Below are 20,794 nucleotides of genomic sequence, written 5' to 3'. Positions count from 1 at the left end.
TCAATGCCATATTATATTACCATTGCTAACTTAACCTGATGTAGTGCCAGTATTGAGCCAGTGTTAGTGTGGGGCCAGTGCCACTTTAATACAGTGCCGCTGTGTTCCAGAGGATGCGTTGACGTGCGGCCACGGATTGGTCTGGGGGCCACACAGAGGCCACCACTACTGGCCGGCTCAGGTGCTCCACCAGGTAAATACAACATAGCTCTTCTTCTATTCACAAATGATTTTGCCACAAGGTTCCTAGTAAAAGTAAATGGCACAATCACCACATTCCATAACAATTTTTGCTTAAAAGTTCTATAGAAATATTCCTTAATCTGTTAAGGTGAGAAACGAAAGTATTTTTTGCTGATGGACAAAATGTCAAATTGATATTAATCACTTACATTACATTGCTCATAAATTGCTAGAAACTTGAAATTTATATCTTTTCCATATGCAACAATGCACTTCAGATGAAATGTTTCTAATTACTGTATTAATTCTTTTTAACCAGTCAGCATTTAAGGACAAAAATACTCTCCCTGTTTAGCATTTTCAGCAACTTTATGCAACGCTTTATTCATAATAGTTTTCTTATTAACAGTAAGCATAACCATAAACTAAAGAAAGTTCATTTGTGATGTCAAGTAATTATTGAAAGTAACGAAATTATAGCAAAAAGCAGAATAAATGTTCAAGAAACATTTTTGTCTATCAGGTTTAAAAAATTTATATATACTTGTTTAGCACGTAGACTTGAAATTCTGATTAGTGATGCTTAACATTCAGACTTAAAGTTTCAAAAAAGGAGTGCAGCGTTGTTTAAGTTGAACATACTGTATTTCATCAGTTAAGATTTTATGACACAATATGGTGTTATTGACCCAAGTTTAGCACTTTAGCTCTTAATACCTTATATTATTCATCAGTCTTGTCATAAGTTTGTTTTCAGCTGAATTTATTAATTTGTCATACATAATATTACAGAATATTATAGGTCAGGAGTTAATTTTACAAATGCATCTTTAGTGCACTGTACTTGTAACAAAAGTAAATTCAGTATGATACAATACTCATATCTTGACAAATAGAGGACTATATTTCTGTAACACTAAATTAATTCCTCAGTAACTTGAAACAACACTCTTCGAGTTTCGTTGATTTGACACATTTATCATGTGTGTTATTCTGGTGTTGGTGCCTTTAATTTTAAAATGGTGTTGGTGCCAGTCATTTCATTACTGTATTAGCGGGATTATGATATACATTACATTCAAAACACAGTGTCGTTCATTGTTTTAAAAAGCTCATTCATTTTTAGCCTTTCTTCATATATTTGCAGCTTAGTCTCAAAGTAAATATAGGAATTTTTTTTTTTTAATAGAAAGAGGAAATTTGCACACCTATTTGTTTGCACACCACCATGAAGTATTATTATTATATATATATATATCATTAGGCATAAGTGTGCACATATTCTGTCTTGGCATTAGATCTGAGTGTTGCTGAAATTAAGTCATACCAGTTTCATTTACATGTAACTGTAAATTGTTTTGAAGTTAGGTTGTTTGAAATCCTTTTCTCAAGCTTATCGATGGTACGTAAGAAGTCACTGAAGTAGACTGGATAATTACTACTGTGCAGTATTACTGTCATTATTATAAAGTAGTTTGCCAAGACATACAGAGTTACACATCTCAGCTCTAAGGCTTGCCCAAAGGATTATCCTTGGACAAGGTGAAAACTAGAGCAAGGAAATATTCAAGAAGTTGTACAATAAATTATATGACAATAGGCACCTGTTCCTGATACAAAGTGTAGTGCTTTATTGGGACTGTCTTGACAGATATTATACAGTAATGCCAAAGCTATATAACAGATTTCACTCACACCAAGGAGAAGGAAAACTTTTGTTTGTTTAAGCTGAGTAGTGGTTAGAAAGTTAATTGCTAGAATTTCAGTACAACCTTATGATTGAAAATATATAATGAAAATCTTACGTTGATAAGGAGGGCAAAATTTCATAAAGAAAAGAGTGTGGTTGCTAGAAACCCCAAAGTTAGTAGAGACCTGGTGTTTGAAATCTGTTGCTGCCTTATGCTTTGCTAAATTTAGAAAAAATTAGGTTGTAGTCACATTATCAGAACTCCATTTTTCATAAGCAGGAATTTCAAAAAATTTATCCTTTAAAACTGTACAGTATTGTATATTTTTTTTATAATGCTGTACAATTTATAAAGGCTTTTGTGAAATGAAAATCTGAGGAGAACCTGCTAAAGAATAGTTAACACAACCCAAGTTATATATAGAGCACATGTAATCATACACTATGTGGGGAAATAGTAAAAGCAAGCCTATATTTTATCTTATTAACTATGAGCCAAGTTTGTTCAACTAATGTTTTTTTTTTCTCAGCTTACTTACCAATGGATCAAAAATGAATTATACCAAAAGCTGTTCTAAAATATGACAAAAGTACAGGCATGGTTATGACCCAATATTGCCATGTATGTACAGTACAGTATAGTACATAGGCTGTGTGAAATTTGTATTTAGCTGAAGGGTTTCATTATTTCCCATACTTATCACTGATGTAAGTGATGTTCATATTTCACTCAGATTATAACTCAGATTATTTTTATAAAAGTAAAAAGAATTTTAAATTTAAGGAGTCCCATTCTTGAACTCCCAATTAGGTAGAATGGGTATCCCATGCTTTGATGCTTTACAAGAATATAAAAATCCAGTTTTGGTGCAGAATCAGGCTTTGGAGGTTAATTTTTGAAATTATGTATATAATAATCCAAGTAACTAAAGCATGTAGAGGGAAGGAAGTAGACACTGTTAAAGACTAATTTTACTGTTGAGTTAATCAGTGGTTCATGTGCTGCATTATCATAACTCCATGCACAGCTGTAGACTGAACAATTGCAGAAGGGCTGTTCAGAATATACTGGTAATTAAATAAAGATTCTTACACTGAAAACAAATTATTGGCATTGTTTACAGGATTGTAATATGTACTGACTATTACTGTCATTTATTTACAGAACTGCAAAAAAAAAAAAAAAAGAGAAAAACTCCAAATACAGTACAGCGCTGCATTAGGGAACCTTGTACCTTATCTGCACCTTTTTGCATTAGCCCTGAAAATGATTTCCTCAGTCTACAGCTGACTGTATGCTAAATAATTGTACAACTGGATATGTGACGGTGGTGGTACTGCTACTGTCACTCTTGATTCATCTAGAATAATTTTGTTCCAGGAATAAAAGGATCTCTAAGTTTGAGACTTCATAGTCATTCTTTTAACCAACTTATGATTAACATGATAAATTTTTGTTTGTTACATTTAAATAATCTATTTAGAAGCATAAGTCCAGCTTCTTACAAGTTTTGGAGAGAGTAAAATATAATTCAAATTATCATTTTATGAAATACCTATTGGAAAGTATGAGACTATTATTGTATGCGTTGGAAAATATTTCTTAAGTATATTAATACTACTCTATCAAATCCCACAAGAAAGTAGATTATATTCTTTCATTTTTTCATGACAGTTACATCTTCAACAGATATTCCTTTGTTAGTGATTAACTGCGAAAATTGATTTTTCATCTATAATAATTCTTGTGCAAAAAGTTACATCTCTGTCCTTGCTAAATAAATTCAGTAGTAACTCGAGAACCACTTTCAGTGTTCAAGGAAATTCATTACAATTTACATAGGACTCTTGTTCGTTGCTCTTCCTTTTCACTTACAATATGGAAATTGTATTTCTCATCCTTTGTTCATCCTCACTCAAAGTTGGTTGTGTTCTCAGTGAAATATTTTATGGAGTTTTCATAAGGGCTTTACTGTCCTGTGGCTCTAAATTTTTAAAATGAGGGTAAATACATCATCTTTCTGAATATTCATTGCTCCTTCAGGCTGGTGGTGAATGTGTGGTACAGTGGTACGGGGATCGTAGGGTGGATACCGTCAGACATTCCGTCCTGTCCATGTTCCCAGTCCTGTCACCTAGAGCACCCACGCGGCGTAGGTAGGCTCATCATAATATGAAACTGTAATTAAATAAGGAACTCCTTGCATTTGTGACAATACAAGAAAGGATGTCTAAGCAGAGTACTGTACTTAATTTGTGGTAATTTATACTGTATATTTACTTCTACAATAGATTTGCAAGCTGTTTTCCTATGCTAGAAGTCTACATTTCCTCATCTTTTCTTTAGATTAGGAAATGCCATCAACAATCTGTTAAATAAAATAGGCATTTCGTATATCAGGTAAGATGGTTCCCATGAAAAAATTCTTCATACAATGAGTATCACAGTTGATTAACAATTTAGATTGCAGCCAGTTGATAAGGAGAATTAGCCGCACATCATTTTGAACAGTAGACAAATCTATTTTACTGTTGAATGTAATTTGTACCAAACTACTCAAGATAAGCATTTTTTTTTTTCTGGTTCAGTATTTTGCCATGAGATCATAATTTTTTTTTAATAATTTTTATAGTATTGTACAGTACCATTATTTACTATTGTCAGTTAGTGCTTTTTACTACCTTTTCTGCAAATTTGGTAATTGCATTGAGATTCTTTTTTTCTTATTTATAGCATAAGAGGACAAAATGCTTTAGAGAAGGCAGTTGCTGAGGCTACCAAAGACCATCCATACCTTCAGCAGCTACAGCTACAGAATCAACAGCCAAAAGAACTTCAGTTTCAGATCATACAACCAAAAGAAGAGATTTCAGGACCTACATTAGTTGCTACAGTCTGTGCTGTCAGTGTACCATATACTGGAATGGGAAGTGGACATACTTGTAAAATGTTAGACATGCAAGATACACCACCACCCTTGGACCCCCGGCATGTAATCATACCCCAGGTTAAACAAGCAACGTCAGGGGATAGGAAGAAATTGACAAGCAGGGTAAAAAACCTTCCCCAGGCTGCATCGTTACTTGCAGGACAGTCTTCCCGGTCTTCTCAAGAACGTTTATCTCAACCTTCTTTAGGACCGATACGAATGAAGCGTAAGAGAAGAAGCAGGTGACACACATTTTAGAGGAAATCTATGGTAAATATTTTATCTTTGAAAACTGAAATACTGTATTTGAGTCATTAGAATTGATAGCTACTTGTATATCTTTCTCAAAACTCCCAGTTTATAATAGTATTCATGACTGAAGTGCCTCAACAAGCCAGAGACATACAGTAGACTTTATCACTACACTTAATATATTTTAGAATGAAATATTTAATAGATTTGGGTAAGGGAATGCAAATAACTTTGTACAAGTAATATGGAAAGAACCTGTATCTAACAAGAGGTACGGTACAAGTGTAAACTATGATTAGTTTAGGCTACTTAGGGAAGACTCATCACTAATCCACCAGAAGATAATAGACTGGTTAATCACCTTGGTGTTGTGTGTATTACATATGTAATAACTTTTAAAAAGTCAAGAGATATACATTACAACAAAAGAAGCTATTTTTTATTGTAGGTTGCAGGATTTATGGGATAAGGAAAAATCTTACGGCAAGGCATCAACATACACGCACAAAACAGTTTGAAGTTCTCATTTTAACAGCTTTTTTTTTTTTTATGAAAATGGGTCTATTGCAGTTCAAAAACAAATTTTTCTGAAAGGAAAGTTCCTGTCCGGTCCTGAAAGAATATTCCATAGGATTGGTAGATTTTCTTTCCATTTTCAAGTGAAGAACTGTGATTACATTATTTAATTCTCCACATTGATGTGCTATTCATATGCATAAGTTGTTTGTTAATTTCAAGCATTTATGTAAACTGTACTATAAATGGACACTGTATTACCGTTTTAAACACTGTAGTAGTTTGTTGTTGAACTTCATATAGTGAGGAGAGTGAAATAAATTTAAAATTAGGATCATGCATTTAAGAAGTACTTTCTCATGTTCAGAACTGAAAATAATCTACAATTGCATTTTGTAACTTGGTAAACTCTGGTTTCACCAGATGAAAATATTACCAAAATGTCCCTGTTCCTATGTAAAGATCTACTGGTGTTGTATATAGACTATGTACTTTACTTTGTGAATCCAATCATCTGGAGAAACATGTTCCTAAGAAGTACTTCTCATTTTATCCCAGAATGTGAAATGTCAGAAGAATTAACTTTTTCAAAAGCTGCTCTGTTCAGTCATCAGTGATTTTAAGTACATTAAGTAAATTTAAAAGTGCATGCTGATTTTAATAGTTATATTTGTCCTTGATAATTTCATAAATTTCTAATACTTTTCAAATGCCACCAAGTAAAGCATGAAATTACAGGACATTATGTATCTAAGCTTTGCAGGAAGCAATCAAAAGGAAAATTTATGTATTACTGTACTGTACTATATATAGGGTAAATCACAAATTGCTCTTAGAGATTTTTTTTAGTTACTAAAGAAATGACATTTTTACACATAAGAGTTCCAAAAGAAGCATAGATATTTTTCTATGTTATTTATATAAAGTTAAATCTTTAATAATTTGGTCTGTTTGTAGTTTTTACATGTCTTCCAGCAAAACCCCAGAAAATGGAAAAAAGTAAAAGTTTAGTTACCATCCTTACAGAAAGTAAGTGGGATCCAGTATTTATTGAGAAAGCAAGTGATTTACCCTGTAAAATATAAAATCGTAATTATCATTTCACTATTCATACAGATTTAACAGCCTTCTCCATTGCAACAAATCTGCTGCAGTTTCAGTGCATTGTTTGAATTGTTTGTGTATCAGTAACCAGACAAACCCTAAAATGGCAAGGATGCCTAAGGTGCCTTGAGTGTGCCAGTATTAGTGGTGAGTAAACATGTGATAGTGCGCATTTTGTACATCATTAGTTGATTCTGGTCGTGGAGTGCTGACAATAAAAATTGAGTTGATGTTATAAAATGCAGTGTTGCAACCTATGGATATAATCAAAAGTGTAATATGTCTTTTAAGTTAGAAAACTAATGACTTATAAGATATTATACTGGAATCAAATTCTGCTAAATATCATAACTATTCAGACCTATATATAATTATATATCTAAACACGTAGTTCATATAAACATGAGTTCTTGGTGCTTGAACCTGAAAATAGCCACGTGTACAAATATTGAGAAGTCAATGTAAACAGTATATAGAGTTCGATCGACATTCACATTACTTTATACATTCTTTTCTAAATTGTCCTATGTATGAAAATTTTGCTTCATTCAAGTCATTTTAATTACATATGATCCGTATTTATCATCTTTTTCACTTTAGCCTGGAAATCAGTTTTGTTATATCCAGCCATGTGTTATTTTCCCTTGATAATGTTTAAACTACTTAATAATAAGCTGCTTTTGAATAAGATCATAAATAAACCACATTATGTTGTAAATGAAGAAAGAACAGTTTTGTGTACTGTCAGAACTTAGGTCATCTAAAAATTTTGATCTGTGTAGTATGCATTGTCATAGTGCAGTATTTCAAGGGCTCATGATGATTCACACAACCAAAGATTTTATGAAACTTGTCAAGTGTGGAATAGTCCTCTATACTTATATATCCCTTCTGTTGTTTGTGTGATGTACAGTGGTTATTTTAGTGCTTGAGCAAAGCATATTAATCTGTCAGATATAGAAATGACTCCAAGTAATTTTTGTAATTTTTGTTTTGAGATTTTAATGTATTATGACAGATGATTCATTAACAAAGTGTATTATTATCAGTTGTCAAATATGCTTTATTATAAACTACAAAGTATATAGTTAACATCTCTACTTGCCTTTAGATTGTTTGTGCAACCTTTAAGCATTCACAGGTTTTAAGCCCCTCATATACGGAGCTATGACACTGCGTACATGCAGTCATGGTTTACTGCATGAACATTGAAATAGTAGGATTTATATTTTTCTAATCCTTACACATTGCAGTATATAGCTCTATTAACTGTATGAGGAAACATTAAAAAGTGTTATTTTATGACAGTCATTTATTTATTTGATGCCATGCTTGTGGTGCTAAACTGGACAATTTGGAAAAGTTTTTATACTGTATGTTTTTGAAGTACTATATCTGGTGTTAATCTTTATTGTTTTGGCAAAGGGTGATAATTGTAGAACTTGAGTTAGACCTCAACTTGTTCCCATGTTTGCTTGTTACAACACAGTTTTCATTGCCTTACTATGTTATATATACATTGTCGTTTACTTGTGGATAATCTGGTAATTTCTTTAAATGTTTTGAATTTCATTTAGTCTGATGTTTCTCAGATATGGCCAACTTGTTTGCCAAATTAATTATACAACTATATAATAACTGATAAGTACAAAGTATATAGGTATTTCAAGTTGTGAAAACCTTCTTTATTTTAACAGAGAAAGGTACCAGTGAGTTTGTTCAAGTCAATGTTGAAGTTCTATGTTAGCATTAAAGTTCTATGTTAGCAAAAATTTTTGAATTTTATTGTGGTATTGGTTGCTTGGGATGATAGCCATGTTTTATCTTTTTAAAAGAATGTAATGCGCTGATGGAATGGATTCATCTTATTTGTCAAGTGCAGTGTCTACAGAAGATTTGGATGTGAAACATAAATACCATATGTGAAGATGTTCTCTTCCATCAGTGCGTCAGCATCAGCTGTTTTACAAAACCCATAAGCCAAAGATGTTTTTGCACCACATCATATAAATATTTGTGATAGTGGGAAGATTATGCATCACACTTCTTTTCTATTATAAAGTTAAATGTAAACATGTATGCATTAAATCTGTTGAAAGAAAAGGGATATTGCTTATTTTATGTATTTGTATCCACTGCAGACTGCTACAAGTGTTGCCAGGATGCACACTTATTGGTTATTATGTACCCAGTTTGTTCATTGCAGTTAACACATAATAGGTTTCATTATTATTTTCATACCTCTTACAGTGTTTTATTAGTGTAGTAAATGTTTTTGTTGACGTTCTAGGAGAAAATTCTAAGGCAGCCACTGTAATATATGTTAAGTGGTTGAATTCACACAGAGAGGTGTAAATGTTAGTTTACAGTATTAGTTGTGTAACAATCTTTCAGCTGGCAGTGGACAAGACATTAAAATACATAAGTACAGTAAGTAGTACATGCCCCTTACCCACTGTGCCTGTCTAGTATGGTTGATGATATAAGTAAATGGAGCTTGTGCATAATCTGGCAACACTTGTTTTCTGCAAGCCAAAGACGCTCGTGTTGAGTTGCTGTACAGGTTCAGGTTGTTCGAGCTTAGATTAGCGATAGAGAAGTGTGGTTTATGTGTACAGATTGAGATATTATAATATGGAGGTCTTAGATTTTTTAAAAGAAAAGATTACGTCCCAGTTTAGGTCAGTGATGGACCTTTTGTTAATTAGCCACCAAGTGGTTTGTTTCTCTCATGTTCAAAATAACAGTATGGGTGTGACTCCATGATGGGGCTTTCTTATGGCCCCACATGTAAGATGTATATTTTGTCTCCGAGGTTTATTAGGAGACACGCCCATATTGAATATTGTTGCCTCTTGTATTGTCACCAACTACTCTTCAGTCTGCAGTCTCTAGCTATGAAGATATTAAAAAATATAGTATATGTATTTTACATATATAGATTTTTTTCTATATACTTATATACGAGTGACCAGGAAATATCTGGCAAGGGAATGTGATCTTAAGTGATAGGGTTTTTCTTTTTCAGTGTAACTGTCATGGACCAAATATTGTGCAGACTGAGAGTTGTTATCCCCTCCTTTACCTATCTCATATTCATGTTTAATTCATTGTCACTATGCTTGTATTACTAAGAACACAATTTCAAAAATTATCCCTTGTCAGGTTTAAGTAGTTAAATATGATGAAATTTTTAAAATCTAACACATTTTGAAGGGATGAAAGTGAAGCTGTGTTTTGAGTAAGACTAGCTCTGGTGTTCTTAAGTCATCATGTCATTCAGACGTATAAGAACATTACCCCCTCCCATCTCATTCCCACCTTTCTCTCCAACAACCCATCCTTACTTGTGTCCTATGTATAAAATATAAAAAAAGCAAATTATTTGCCCCACATCTGGACACTGCTACCTAAAAGGTATCTTTATGCTAGTTATTCTTCTTTGCTTTAACAAAAAAAAATGTCAAGCTTTATCAATACACGATTTCAACTTGAAATGAGTATTTTTAACCTAATTCTGGTTTTGTTTTCCAATGACATTTAAAGTAAAGTACATTTACTGTACATTGTTTTTGGAAACTCCTCCACAGTAGTGGAAACTATCATATTCATTCCTGATGTACATACACAGTAACTCATGAGGCAGAAGAACTATGACAACTGTATATGTTCCATGGTAAAATATAGTAGTGAAAATGGCCATGCAAAAATTATATTGTTAAAAGTCAACCTGTTCTTAACCACATTATGCTTAAAGATAATAAAAATGTACCACGATGTTGCATAGTTAAGCAAAACTAGCAGAACAAATGATCTGTAGTAAATGACATTAACATCTAGTTGCCTTATGAATTATACCAACCTAGCTTCTAGCATCATAAGGTATATTTCAGAGGCTGTGAAAGAGAGACAGCACTGAAGAAGACTTTAAGATACAGTACATTTTTTTATATGTAAGGCTGAGATCTACATAAAACAGGTCTTATTTTTACTACAGTTCATCTTCATAACCACTTACTAGTATATTGTAGATCAATATCAAGACTGGTAGCTACAAAAATTGAGCATAAGAGAAGGGAACAAATGTAATAAAAGCACTGCATTAACTACACTGTATACTCTTTTTAACAATTAAGAACCATGTTACTGTAACTTGCATCCAAGTGCCACTTTGTGTCTTCATAGGCTAAAAGCTGGTTGTTCATACACGAAATAAACCTTTGGTCTGAACTATGGGATAATTTCTCAAAAGTGCAGCTGGACCGGTTTAAAAATAGAACAAGGTTGGTGGCTTGAGACTGTTAGCCAATGGGGAGAGAGCAGAGGAGGAAACCTCACCTCTCTCCCCTCAGAAGCTTCAGTTATCTCTCAAACCATCTTCAAGCATGACAAGTGCTGCCCCTCTTCAAGAAGCCAGTTGTTTACGCACTTCCTGATCATGTAGAGTTTCTAGTTTTCACTCTTTTTGTTTTGTGTTTGTGTTATTTTTGACATATATGAGTTTTAGTGTGTAATTGCATTCCAATCATGCAAACCCATGGATTATCAAAACTTCAGGCTAAGCCCCAAAAAAAATGCCCTGGGGTTGGTAACAACCCATGTATGTGTTGTTATCTAGCTGCTTTTGATACTGATCCTCATTCAACTTGCAGCAGATGCAGATCTGGTGTTTGCAGTGTAAGTAGCCCCGGTTCAGAGTGTCGTGACTGGTCCCTGGAGCAGTGGAAGTATTTTGGTAGAAAGAAGACATACAAGAGGAAGTCAGCTGAGGCATCATGGGGAAGGGTTTGTGCTTCCAATGGCGGCAAATGCCGACATTCCTTTTTGTTCTTTCTCTCCTCCAGAATTGCCTCTCATTTCTGGTGCTTCTTAGGGAGAATTTACCCCTTCTCTTTCTGCCATAGCTTCATCCCTAGATAGTCTGAGGGGGGGGTTTAGGTGACCACATGTTAGATGTAGCTGTTCCTCCCTTACAACACAAAGTCCACGGCCATGACTGTTCACCACATAAGAGTCTTACATGGCCACGAAATAGTCCATGGCCTCATTCACACAGCCGGGACCGTTCACCTCGTAACAGGAGTCCTGCATGGCCACAAGTTCAGCCATGGCCCTCCTCTCCTGTCGAGTCTTCAGTCTCTGGGTCAGTTCGTTCTGGCTCTAGGCCTGCCTCTCTGGTTCCCTCCACCTCCCACGGATTCACAGAGAACAGAGAGTTTGATCTCTGGACTGGACAACTCATTCAGTCCAGCAGGACCTTGAAGTTGCTCCCTCCTCCTCTTCCACAATATAAATGTTTCTATGTTATGCCCAACATTATGTTGCAAACGAAGCAGGTGGATCCAGACCTAGTTCGTCTAGGCCCAGGTCTTTCTTCGGATCAACTCTGGGCAGAGGGCACCTCTTTTACCCACCAAGAGTTGGCTACGATGGAATCGAGTGCTGCAACAGCGTTCCAGGCAGTCTCTTTGGCTCGACCCGTGGTAGAATCCAATTGGCAAAATTTCTTCTGTTTCCATGTCTTGCAACAGTGAAGAGGCCACCTTCCTTAGACTGTTGCAGTCTGGAGGCAAGACTATATCTTATTTAATCCATCTAACAGCAAACATGTGGGCTAATTGGGTACCGAGGAGACGAGATGCCGCGCTCTCTAAGATCTCCAAATTTGTTGGGCCTAACTCTACCTTAGCCCTGAGGAACAGAACAATAGTAGGATCTTTGTCACTCTTTCCTAAGACCAAGTAGAGGCAGCAGTGGACAGATGAAGAGCAGACAATAATGACCATCTGGTCCATCAGGCTATTATTAAGCCTTTGGGACCTTCACGTGTCACTGTAGGTAAAGCTAAATATCAGTCTGCCACTTACCCATCCACTAAGAGATTCAAGCTATGGTGGGTCATCGCAGGGGCCTTCACCTACACCTGCTAAGAAAGTGACTCAGCAGCATCCCTTTCAGCTCCTTCATACCAAACCCAGGAGAGGAGGCAGAGGCAGGGAGAGAGGAGGGAAATGCTAGAAAAGGCACCCCTCCCCATTTGCTGCCATCGAGGGGGGTGCCTGGCGAGCCATTGAGCAACTTGGCAGTGGTATGGAGCGGAACCCTGGGTAGCAGATGTTCTGCGGGTGGGATACCTACTCCCCTCCAGAGTTTCCTCCTCCCCTCTCCAGCTGTCCATTCCACCAAAGAACCTATGTTCAGAGGTCACCGAAGGATCTGGCTCTCCGTGAGGAAATGGAGGCAATGATGGAAAAAGTTGCTGTGGAAGTCATGAAGGATCAATCCCCAGGCTTCTACAGCCAGATCTTTCTGGTACAAAAAGTATCAGGAACTTGGAGACCTGTCATAGGCCTGTCTTCCTGAGGGAAGACAGGTCTTTCTTCATCAGAAAGACTCGGTTCAAGGTGGAAACGTCTCACACAGTTGTAGCAGCCATCAGGAAACCCTGCTTCATGCTGACGATAGATCTGAAGGACACGTACTTCCAGATTCCGATCCATTAATCGTCTCGCAAGTTCCTTTGCATTAATCGTCTCGCAAGTTCCTTTGCTTCACTCTGGGAGAGAGAGTATGTCATTTCAAGGTGCTTTGCTTTGGCCTCTCTACAGACCCCAAGGTGTTCATGAGTGTTCACTCTGGTTTCGATCTCGGCTCATTCACAGGCTGGTCCTGGCAAGCTCTCAGGTAAAGTTATTCCATTTCAGGGATTGTCTACTCCAATTTTGTCACAGCTTGGGGATAGTGAAAAATTCAGAGAAGTCAAATCTTACAACCAGTCAAAGAACACTGGGCATGCTAATAGACACAGCAGTGGTGAGGGTCTTTTCATCAGATCCACGCATCGACAAGTTCAAGACCATTGTGGAGCCCTTCCTTTCCAAACAGAAACAGCCAGCACGTCAATGGCAAATTGTTCTTGGTCACCCGTCATCCCTGGAAAAGCTTGTCCTGCACAGACGTCTCCATCTTCGATCCCTTTAATGGAGATTGAAAAAGTTCACAGACGTCTCCATCTCCAAGATCCCTCTCAATTAATGGAGATTGAACAAGTTCTGTTCCCCATCGATTGAGGGCTGGGGACCTTCTTGAGGCGTATGGGATCACCCATCAAAAGTTCGTCTGAATCTCAATGCAGAAGTCAAGATAAAGTAATGAGACAGGACTTAGCATGGTGGCTGGACAACAGGAACCTAACCACAGGAGTGCCTTTCACCTTCCCTTAGCTCTTTTTTTTTTATCTTTGAATGCTTCTCCTCCTAAGTTATAACAAATAATGATATAAAAAAACTTATGTTCTCCGATACATCGATTGAGGGCTGGTAAGTATGGCACCATTGCATTGTTCCTATTATATCAGGAACACTGGGGTACACAAGATCTTCTGACTTGAGGTGTATGGGATCACCCAGACAAACAGCTTCACATCAACGTCCTGAATCTTTAAGCAGCTTTCTTAGCCCTTCAGGATTTTCAAGATAAAGTAATTAACACCAAATTTTTTAAAGAAATTTGGAATAATGACAGTAGTGCATAAAACAAAAAGGGCTTTCATGGATTTCTTCCTTGTTACTAAGTTGTTAGTTAGTACACGGACCAGCACGTGTGAAAGATATTCAAAATATGAAAGGCTAAGGTTTGTATAACTAAGGAAAATACAGATTACAATACTTTAAAAATTTAGTATATTTTTTACATATTCAAAATTCTACCACAATACTTTAAAAAAACGTTGATTACATGTAATTCAATAGTACATATAAATCAGTTAAATGGTAATATATTCATCAGTTAACACTGGCATTTTTTAAAGAATGCCCCAGTACTATTAATATTATTTTTAACAGACTTTAACCAGACCACTTAGTTAAATTAATACTGTTTTCTAACACAAAACTCCCAGCTATCCACCCCTAAAAGGAAGATGGAAACAAAAAGAGTATACTGAGACAAGGATATTTCATTAGTGACAGCATCTCAACAAATACTAACTACCAAATCAAAAACTCAGGGAACTAAGTTTGACAAAAAATCCCAGCTATCCACCCCAGGAAGATGGAAACACAATACAAGGATACAGTAAAGACAAATGAACTTCTAATCTGTATTTACTGATATATAAACAATTTACTGCTCTACTCAGTTTTACATGGAGTGTTAGTTTCCTTTTACAGCAATTCTACAGAAAAGATAAAAACAGCATGACAGACTACTGTACTAAAATAATAGTTAATCCAAATTATGCAGCTGCTATTGTACCTTAAATTCTAAACTGTTAGTTTACTCTTTATGACTGTCTAATATCATTCATTATATTCACCCCTAAAGATAACCACATTCTTATCTGTTTCATGTATTTTTACCTCATACAAATGAACGTGACTGGGCAACTGCTTCCGTATGCCTTCATATATGACGTATGTTACATTCTCTGTAGTACTCACTAATGTTGTGTCCCTGAAAATAGGAAGATTTACATTAATTTCTCCAAATTATCAGCAGCCAAAATACACCTGTGTTACATATGACTTTATTGTCTATAATTTTTGGAAATGAAGTCAGATGGCATGAAATGCAGTTTGAATGTCATTGGGTAGTTAACTCAAGATATAGCTATCAGCACAAGAAATTGTTACTGCACTGAGATCTTCATTGGAAAAACATCCTGGAAATGCATGGGGTTTTGATTTCAACAATATTGTCTCATGATTTCTGAATCTGTAACACTGATTTGGGATTTTATGTTTTCTTTCTCTAAACCCTGTTTTTAGCTTTCTGTAAAAGAAAATTATTGTGCCGCCTTTGTCTGTCCATCCGCACTTTTCCTGTCCGCCCTCAGATGTTAAAAACTACCAAGGCTAGAGGGCTGCAAATTGGTATGTTGATCATCCACCCTCCAATCATCAAACATAAAAAATTGCAGCCCTCTAGCTTCAGTAGTTTTTATTTTAAGGTTAAAGTTAGCCATAATCGTGCTTCTGGCAACAATATAGGACAGACCACCACCGGGCTGTGCTTCAAATTTCGTGGGCCACAGCTCATACAGCATTATACCGAGACCACCAAAAGATAGATCTACTCGTATTTTCGGTGGCCTTGATTATATGCTGTACAGAAAACTCAATTGCACTGAAGAAACTTCGGCGCATTTTCAACTTTTTTCTTTTGACTAATACTGATCAATACTGAGTCAGTTTGTATATTGTATCTTAATATGATTTTCTTCAGCATATATTTATCAGGTACAAGTGAACTGAAATCAAGAACCTAACCTGGACCTCCTTTTCTTTCATTCTAGAATTAGACTGATTGTAAAATATGGTAATCAGCATAATCATATTACACAGAATACAAAGGTATTCACTTCACACTAAGAACCAGTTGTCAAGGGATCCCAAGCAAGAGAAATCACTTCATGGATATAAAATTCAGTATGTTTCCAACTAAAGTATATCAGTTTGAATATCAGTTTGACAAAGAATGCAAAAGTACTGGAGTATAGTGATTAATGGTGAAAAGATGAAATAGTGTTTAAGGTTTATAAAATTAAACAAATATTTGAATTACTGTCTAAAGATAACTGAATTTCCTGCAATTAACAGCAAGTTACAGAGGTCTATGTAGCAAATTCTGCATCAGAATTCAGGAAATGAAGTAGTAAAAAAAAAAAAAAGCAAGCCCCAATCCTTTTATAAAAGTGCAAAGAGTATCCATATAATTTTACCATGTGTAATACAGTCTACAGGTAACGAATACCACATTCAAAGCATAATGCTCACTAAAATCACAGACACCTCAAATGTTCCTATAAAACTACATGGTTATTAATACATTTCATAACATATAAAACATGAAATGAATGGCTACTCACCTAAAAGCTGGAACATCCAGATCCAAATGTTTGTGGTCCATAACATCCATCACAACATCATTTATAATCCTCTTGAGGTCATGGACGTTGATAACCATTCCTGTTGTTTCATCTATCGGACCTTTAACCGTCACTTCAACTGAAATTATATGTATATGTAAGCGAAAGTTTTCTCTCTCTCTCTGTCAATGTTTTGATGACTGAAAATCAAAGCCTATCTTTTAATAGCAATATGGTGGTAATCAAAACCCAAAGAAAACTCTCTCTCTCTCTCTCTCTCTCTCTCTCTCTCTCTCTCTCTCTCTCTCTCTCTCTCTCTCTCTCTCTCTCTCTCTCTCTCTCTCTCTCTCTCTCTCTCTCTCTCTCTCTCTCTCTCTCTCTCTTAAGTATTCCATCATTGTTCTGACTTGCTTGTATAAATTCATTTACACACAACAGATGAAACGTAGGTCATTTGAATAAAAAAGTCAGAAATGGTACCAAATTGAAACATTACTTCATCCAGTTGATAAGCTTAATACAAAGTTTACCAAAAACACGCGACAATACTTAAACTTGACCCAGGCATCTATACACTTTTATATGCTAATCTGAAACGAAACTGTTGCACAATACCTTAAATGCATATGAAATGGCAGTCTAAATCAGAGATGTGCCCTTATTACTTTTTTACTTATTTGTCTTTGTACCAAAAACAAAATAGTGCACTGATAACATTCCCTTAACATTCATTTCCAGGGGAAACTAAAGAACAAATAAGAAATTTCTGTCCTGTCTTGTGCTAAACAATACAGGATAAAAAAACTCTCTCAATATAATAATCTCTCTGCAAAACACCTTTGATCTAGTTTTCGAAGATACTCATACCTACTAAGCAACATCTCAAGACTAATCTCAGTATTATAAGATCACCAAGTAACACTGTATCACGTTCAACGATGTACCATTCACACCACCATGCACCACCTAGAACGCATCACCATCATCCTCCATGGGCATTTAACTTCCACAAGGCAAACTGAGTTGAAATTTCAAGTCTGTTATTGTCGATTGACTGGGATGAATTATCAAGTAAACAAATCAAACACTGAAATCTTTCAAATGACAACTTCAAAGTTTACGAGGCGTTGGACATTCTCTCCTAGATATCTAGATATAAAAAAAATCCCAAGGTAGTACAAACTGCATAAATGAAAATTCTAAAATTGACACAGCCGACCTCTAGCCGTGCCTTTAAAATAACATATGAAATGTTAAATATTGAAAAAAAGTCTATAAAAATTAAAAATCCACTTGAATTCGAAAAGAGAGTCCAGGATAACAGAGTAGGGGAGAATATTTTAATATCCAAAACATTTCTTATATGTACGAAAACATCAATAAGTGTGAAAATGGCATTGGCCCCCACAAAGTAAAATGGCTACTTATCACATTCCCTGAATAAAATAGTGAGGGTCTACCAGCCAACATCTAAACCAGCCCATATCATATTAGGCGTCCCACTGAGAGCAGGTCTCGGTTCGGTTATTTTTATCATCATGATTAGTGATACTCATACTAATCAGCAAGGTTCACTTATATCTTTATGCGATGTTTTTCTTCTCTCAGCCATATCATACATGAGCGCAAAGAACAAGGTAACATTTAAGGAGGACAAAACGAATTTGAACACAACACATTCGAAGAAATTGTAAAATTTGTTAATACTGTCCAGATTCCAATTGGAAACACCCATCAAACCGTCATAAGCAGTCAGTGTGGATACTATAATAGTAATATTTTCAGAAAACGATTCCACATTTGCATTTCGATTCCAAAACTTTCTCTGTATCCCAATCCATTCTGTATCATAATCCAGATGAGACTGCTCATGCATCATCATGATTTTGCTCTCAAGGCCACGAACCAACGGAACCATCTACATCGCTGCATCTCAGCCATAACAAATCAACCAGTGCACATTTAAGCAAAATTTGGACAAGTTCCTGAATATAGTGCTACATGAGCCAAGATATAATTCACTGGTCATTTCACTGGCACCAACCTGGGGAGCCCTTTCATCTCTGTCTGTCATTTTGTATTTAATTCTGAAGTCAGTTCTAACATCATTCTTTTCAGCAAATATAATAAATAAATAATAAAATATAATAAATAAATAAAAATAATTAAGATCCAAGTCCACACTGGGGAGGGCCTCGACTAGGTAAATAGCCCACCACTGAAGAGCTGGAACAGATCTACAGATTAGGTTACAGCAAAAATCTCCCTTCAAGCCGTACGTCTCACCTTTGTAATTGTGTCCATGTCCATTGGGATTGTTGCACTTTCCAAATATGGCCTTATTGTCTTCATCTGATAGAAGTTTACTGAAAAAGAAAAAGCCAATTCATTACAGAGGAATATATCTTTACAACTCAGGTGCTTAACGGTTTCCAATACATACACGGATCCATAATTAGCTGCTATTAAAGTTCATTCTCGAACAAAGACGCACTTATCATTTAAAGGCTGATAACTACTACCCTCTGAGCATTTGACTTTATGACATCATAAAAACTTAGTATTAAATATACTGCATAAGGGCAAAATATAAGTTGAGTTTACATTAATCTTTACTACTAAAGAAGCACATAGGAAGAAAACTCAGTATAACCGTATCAGCATCAAACCCGTAAATAAGGATAATAGAGGAGAACAAATGGAGTCTTACCCCAGGGAACTGGCAGACTGCCTTTTTAAAAAACAGTTAAGTCACAGACCCAAAGAACACACAATTTGGGGCTGATGTCCCTGAAACAGCGGTGCATGGAAATTGATCTACAAGAAATACGTAATCTAGCCACATTTGACTTTGCCAAAACAAAATGGAATTAGCATCACGGGAAATATTCTTACTCAAATTAGACTCTAAATTTATGTATGAATAAGAAACTGAAAAACAACAATTCTATGGTACTGAGTGTCACCAACATACACTGCACAACAGTAACGTTTCGTATGGATTGCTAACTGACCCAGAACACCAATTACTTTCTAACACAGTCACTCAAAATATCTGGTCCACTAATAGTAAATCTGTTCATTTCTGTCCAAAAAAAAATTAACTGAAAGACTGATATGCCAGTTTAGTGTCTGTACCAGCGTAAATTGCTTAGGTCATACGGCAGAGATTGAATTGATTATATAATTTTATTATTTTTATTATTAATAAACACTGGCAGACATTATCGTGGAAAAGCCAAAAGGCAAATGCATTTTTAAATGGGCTTCAACTGACTGGAACGTTCCCATTGTGATAAATGAGAAAAGCACAGCGAAGAACAACCCAACTCTAATTTCATGGAAGGTTATTTGCCTCTGAGACACGTGAACAACATATTTTGCAGAAACTGGTAAGGCAGTTTTTAGAGAATTCCCTCTACACAGAAAGCAGGACAAGTGCTTGGACCAACTGTCTGGAGGAAATTACATTTGAGATTCGCTCAATAACAATAGTGGCAAGATAAATAATATTAGACAATGTATATATATATATATATATATATATATATATATATATATATATATATATATATATATATATATATATATATATATATATATATATATATTATATATATGTATATATATATATATATATATATATATATATATATATATATTATATAGATCATATATATATTATATATAATTAGGAACATCAATATTAAGCTGCATTACATACAATCCCCCACTATAGAGAAATCAGATGAAGGCGGAATCATATAGCGCTATATATATATATAAGGGCAATTAGTTAGGACCACCTTCAGAGCGACAGCATCAGAGAGATGTCTAGTGGGGACTCGATCAGAGTCCCTATCCAACAGGATTCTCGACAGGAAGACATCATAAGATACACTAGCAGAGGATGTCCCATCAGAGCCCATATTTATACTGCAATCGGTGCCGATGGTGGTCGTGTTTTGACAGTCCCACCTTAATGGGGTAAATGAATTGTCTTCTCCTCAGATGGCACAATGGATAATCCTGGAGTACCTGAAAAGTCGCCGGGTCGTTGAGAGCTGGCCAATAAAAGGTTTGAGGGAAAGAGGTGACAATACCGAGATAATCAGATCTGAGAGGCGGAGCTGCGTGGGAGGAGACGCAGTGTGGGACAGGTCAAAGAAATGACCCGCAATAGCATGGCAGGTAGCTGATCAGAAGGGGAATTTCCTCAGATGGCTCTCATGGCAAACTGACTGGGGACTG

At 35.7% G+C, this 20,794-nt stretch overlaps 2 protein-coding genes across 4 annotated transcripts in view; one reads left to right on the top strand and one right to left on the bottom strand.

Moving 5' to 3' along the window:
* The window catches only part of LOC136856674 (uncharacterized), a 505,300-nt gene extending 495,128 nt beyond the window's left edge, over positions 1 to 10,172 (top strand). The window contains exons 7-9 of one of the 2 annotated variants that reach the window (XM_067134732.1): positions 111 to 193; positions 3,918 to 4,030; positions 4,608 to 10,172. In XM_067134732.1, coding sequence (XP_066990833.1) covers positions 111 to 193; positions 3,918 to 4,030; positions 4,608 to 5,049 — 638 coding nt within the window. In that variant the 3' untranslated portion in view covers positions 5,050 to 10,172. The remainder of the gene's footprint in view (positions 1 to 110; positions 194 to 3,917; positions 4,031 to 4,607) is intronic. The other variant, XR_010858454.1, reaches the window with a different exon arrangement.
* purple (6-pyruvoyl tetrahydrobiopterin synthase purple) overlaps positions 2,348 to 20,794 on the bottom strand; it is a 55,876-nt gene continuing 37,429 nt past the window's right edge. Inside the window, exons 2-5 of one of the 2 annotated variants that reach the window (XM_067134734.1) lie at positions 18,830 to 18,909; positions 16,544 to 16,682; positions 15,036 to 15,129; positions 2,348 to 4,052 (exon numbers count right to left, since the gene is read on the bottom strand). In XM_067134734.1, coding sequence (XP_066990835.1) covers positions 4,005 to 4,052; positions 15,036 to 15,129; positions 16,544 to 16,682; positions 18,830 to 18,909 — 361 coding nt within the window. In that variant the 3' untranslated portion in view covers positions 2,348 to 4,004. Of the gene's footprint in view, positions 4,053 to 14,762; positions 15,130 to 16,543; positions 16,683 to 18,829; positions 18,910 to 20,794 lie in introns of those variants that run through there. The other variant, XM_067134733.1, reaches the window with a different exon arrangement.

Source organism: Macrobrachium rosenbergii, chromosome 36 (assembly GCF_040412425.1).
Source record: "Macrobrachium rosenbergii isolate ZJJX-2024 chromosome 36, ASM4041242v1, whole genome shotgun sequence".
NCBI lineage: Eukaryota > Metazoa > Arthropoda > Malacostraca > Decapoda > Palaemonidae > Macrobrachium > Macrobrachium rosenbergii.
Note: the sequence above shows the minus strand (reverse complement) of the source record. Positions and strands in the feature narration are given on the sequence as shown.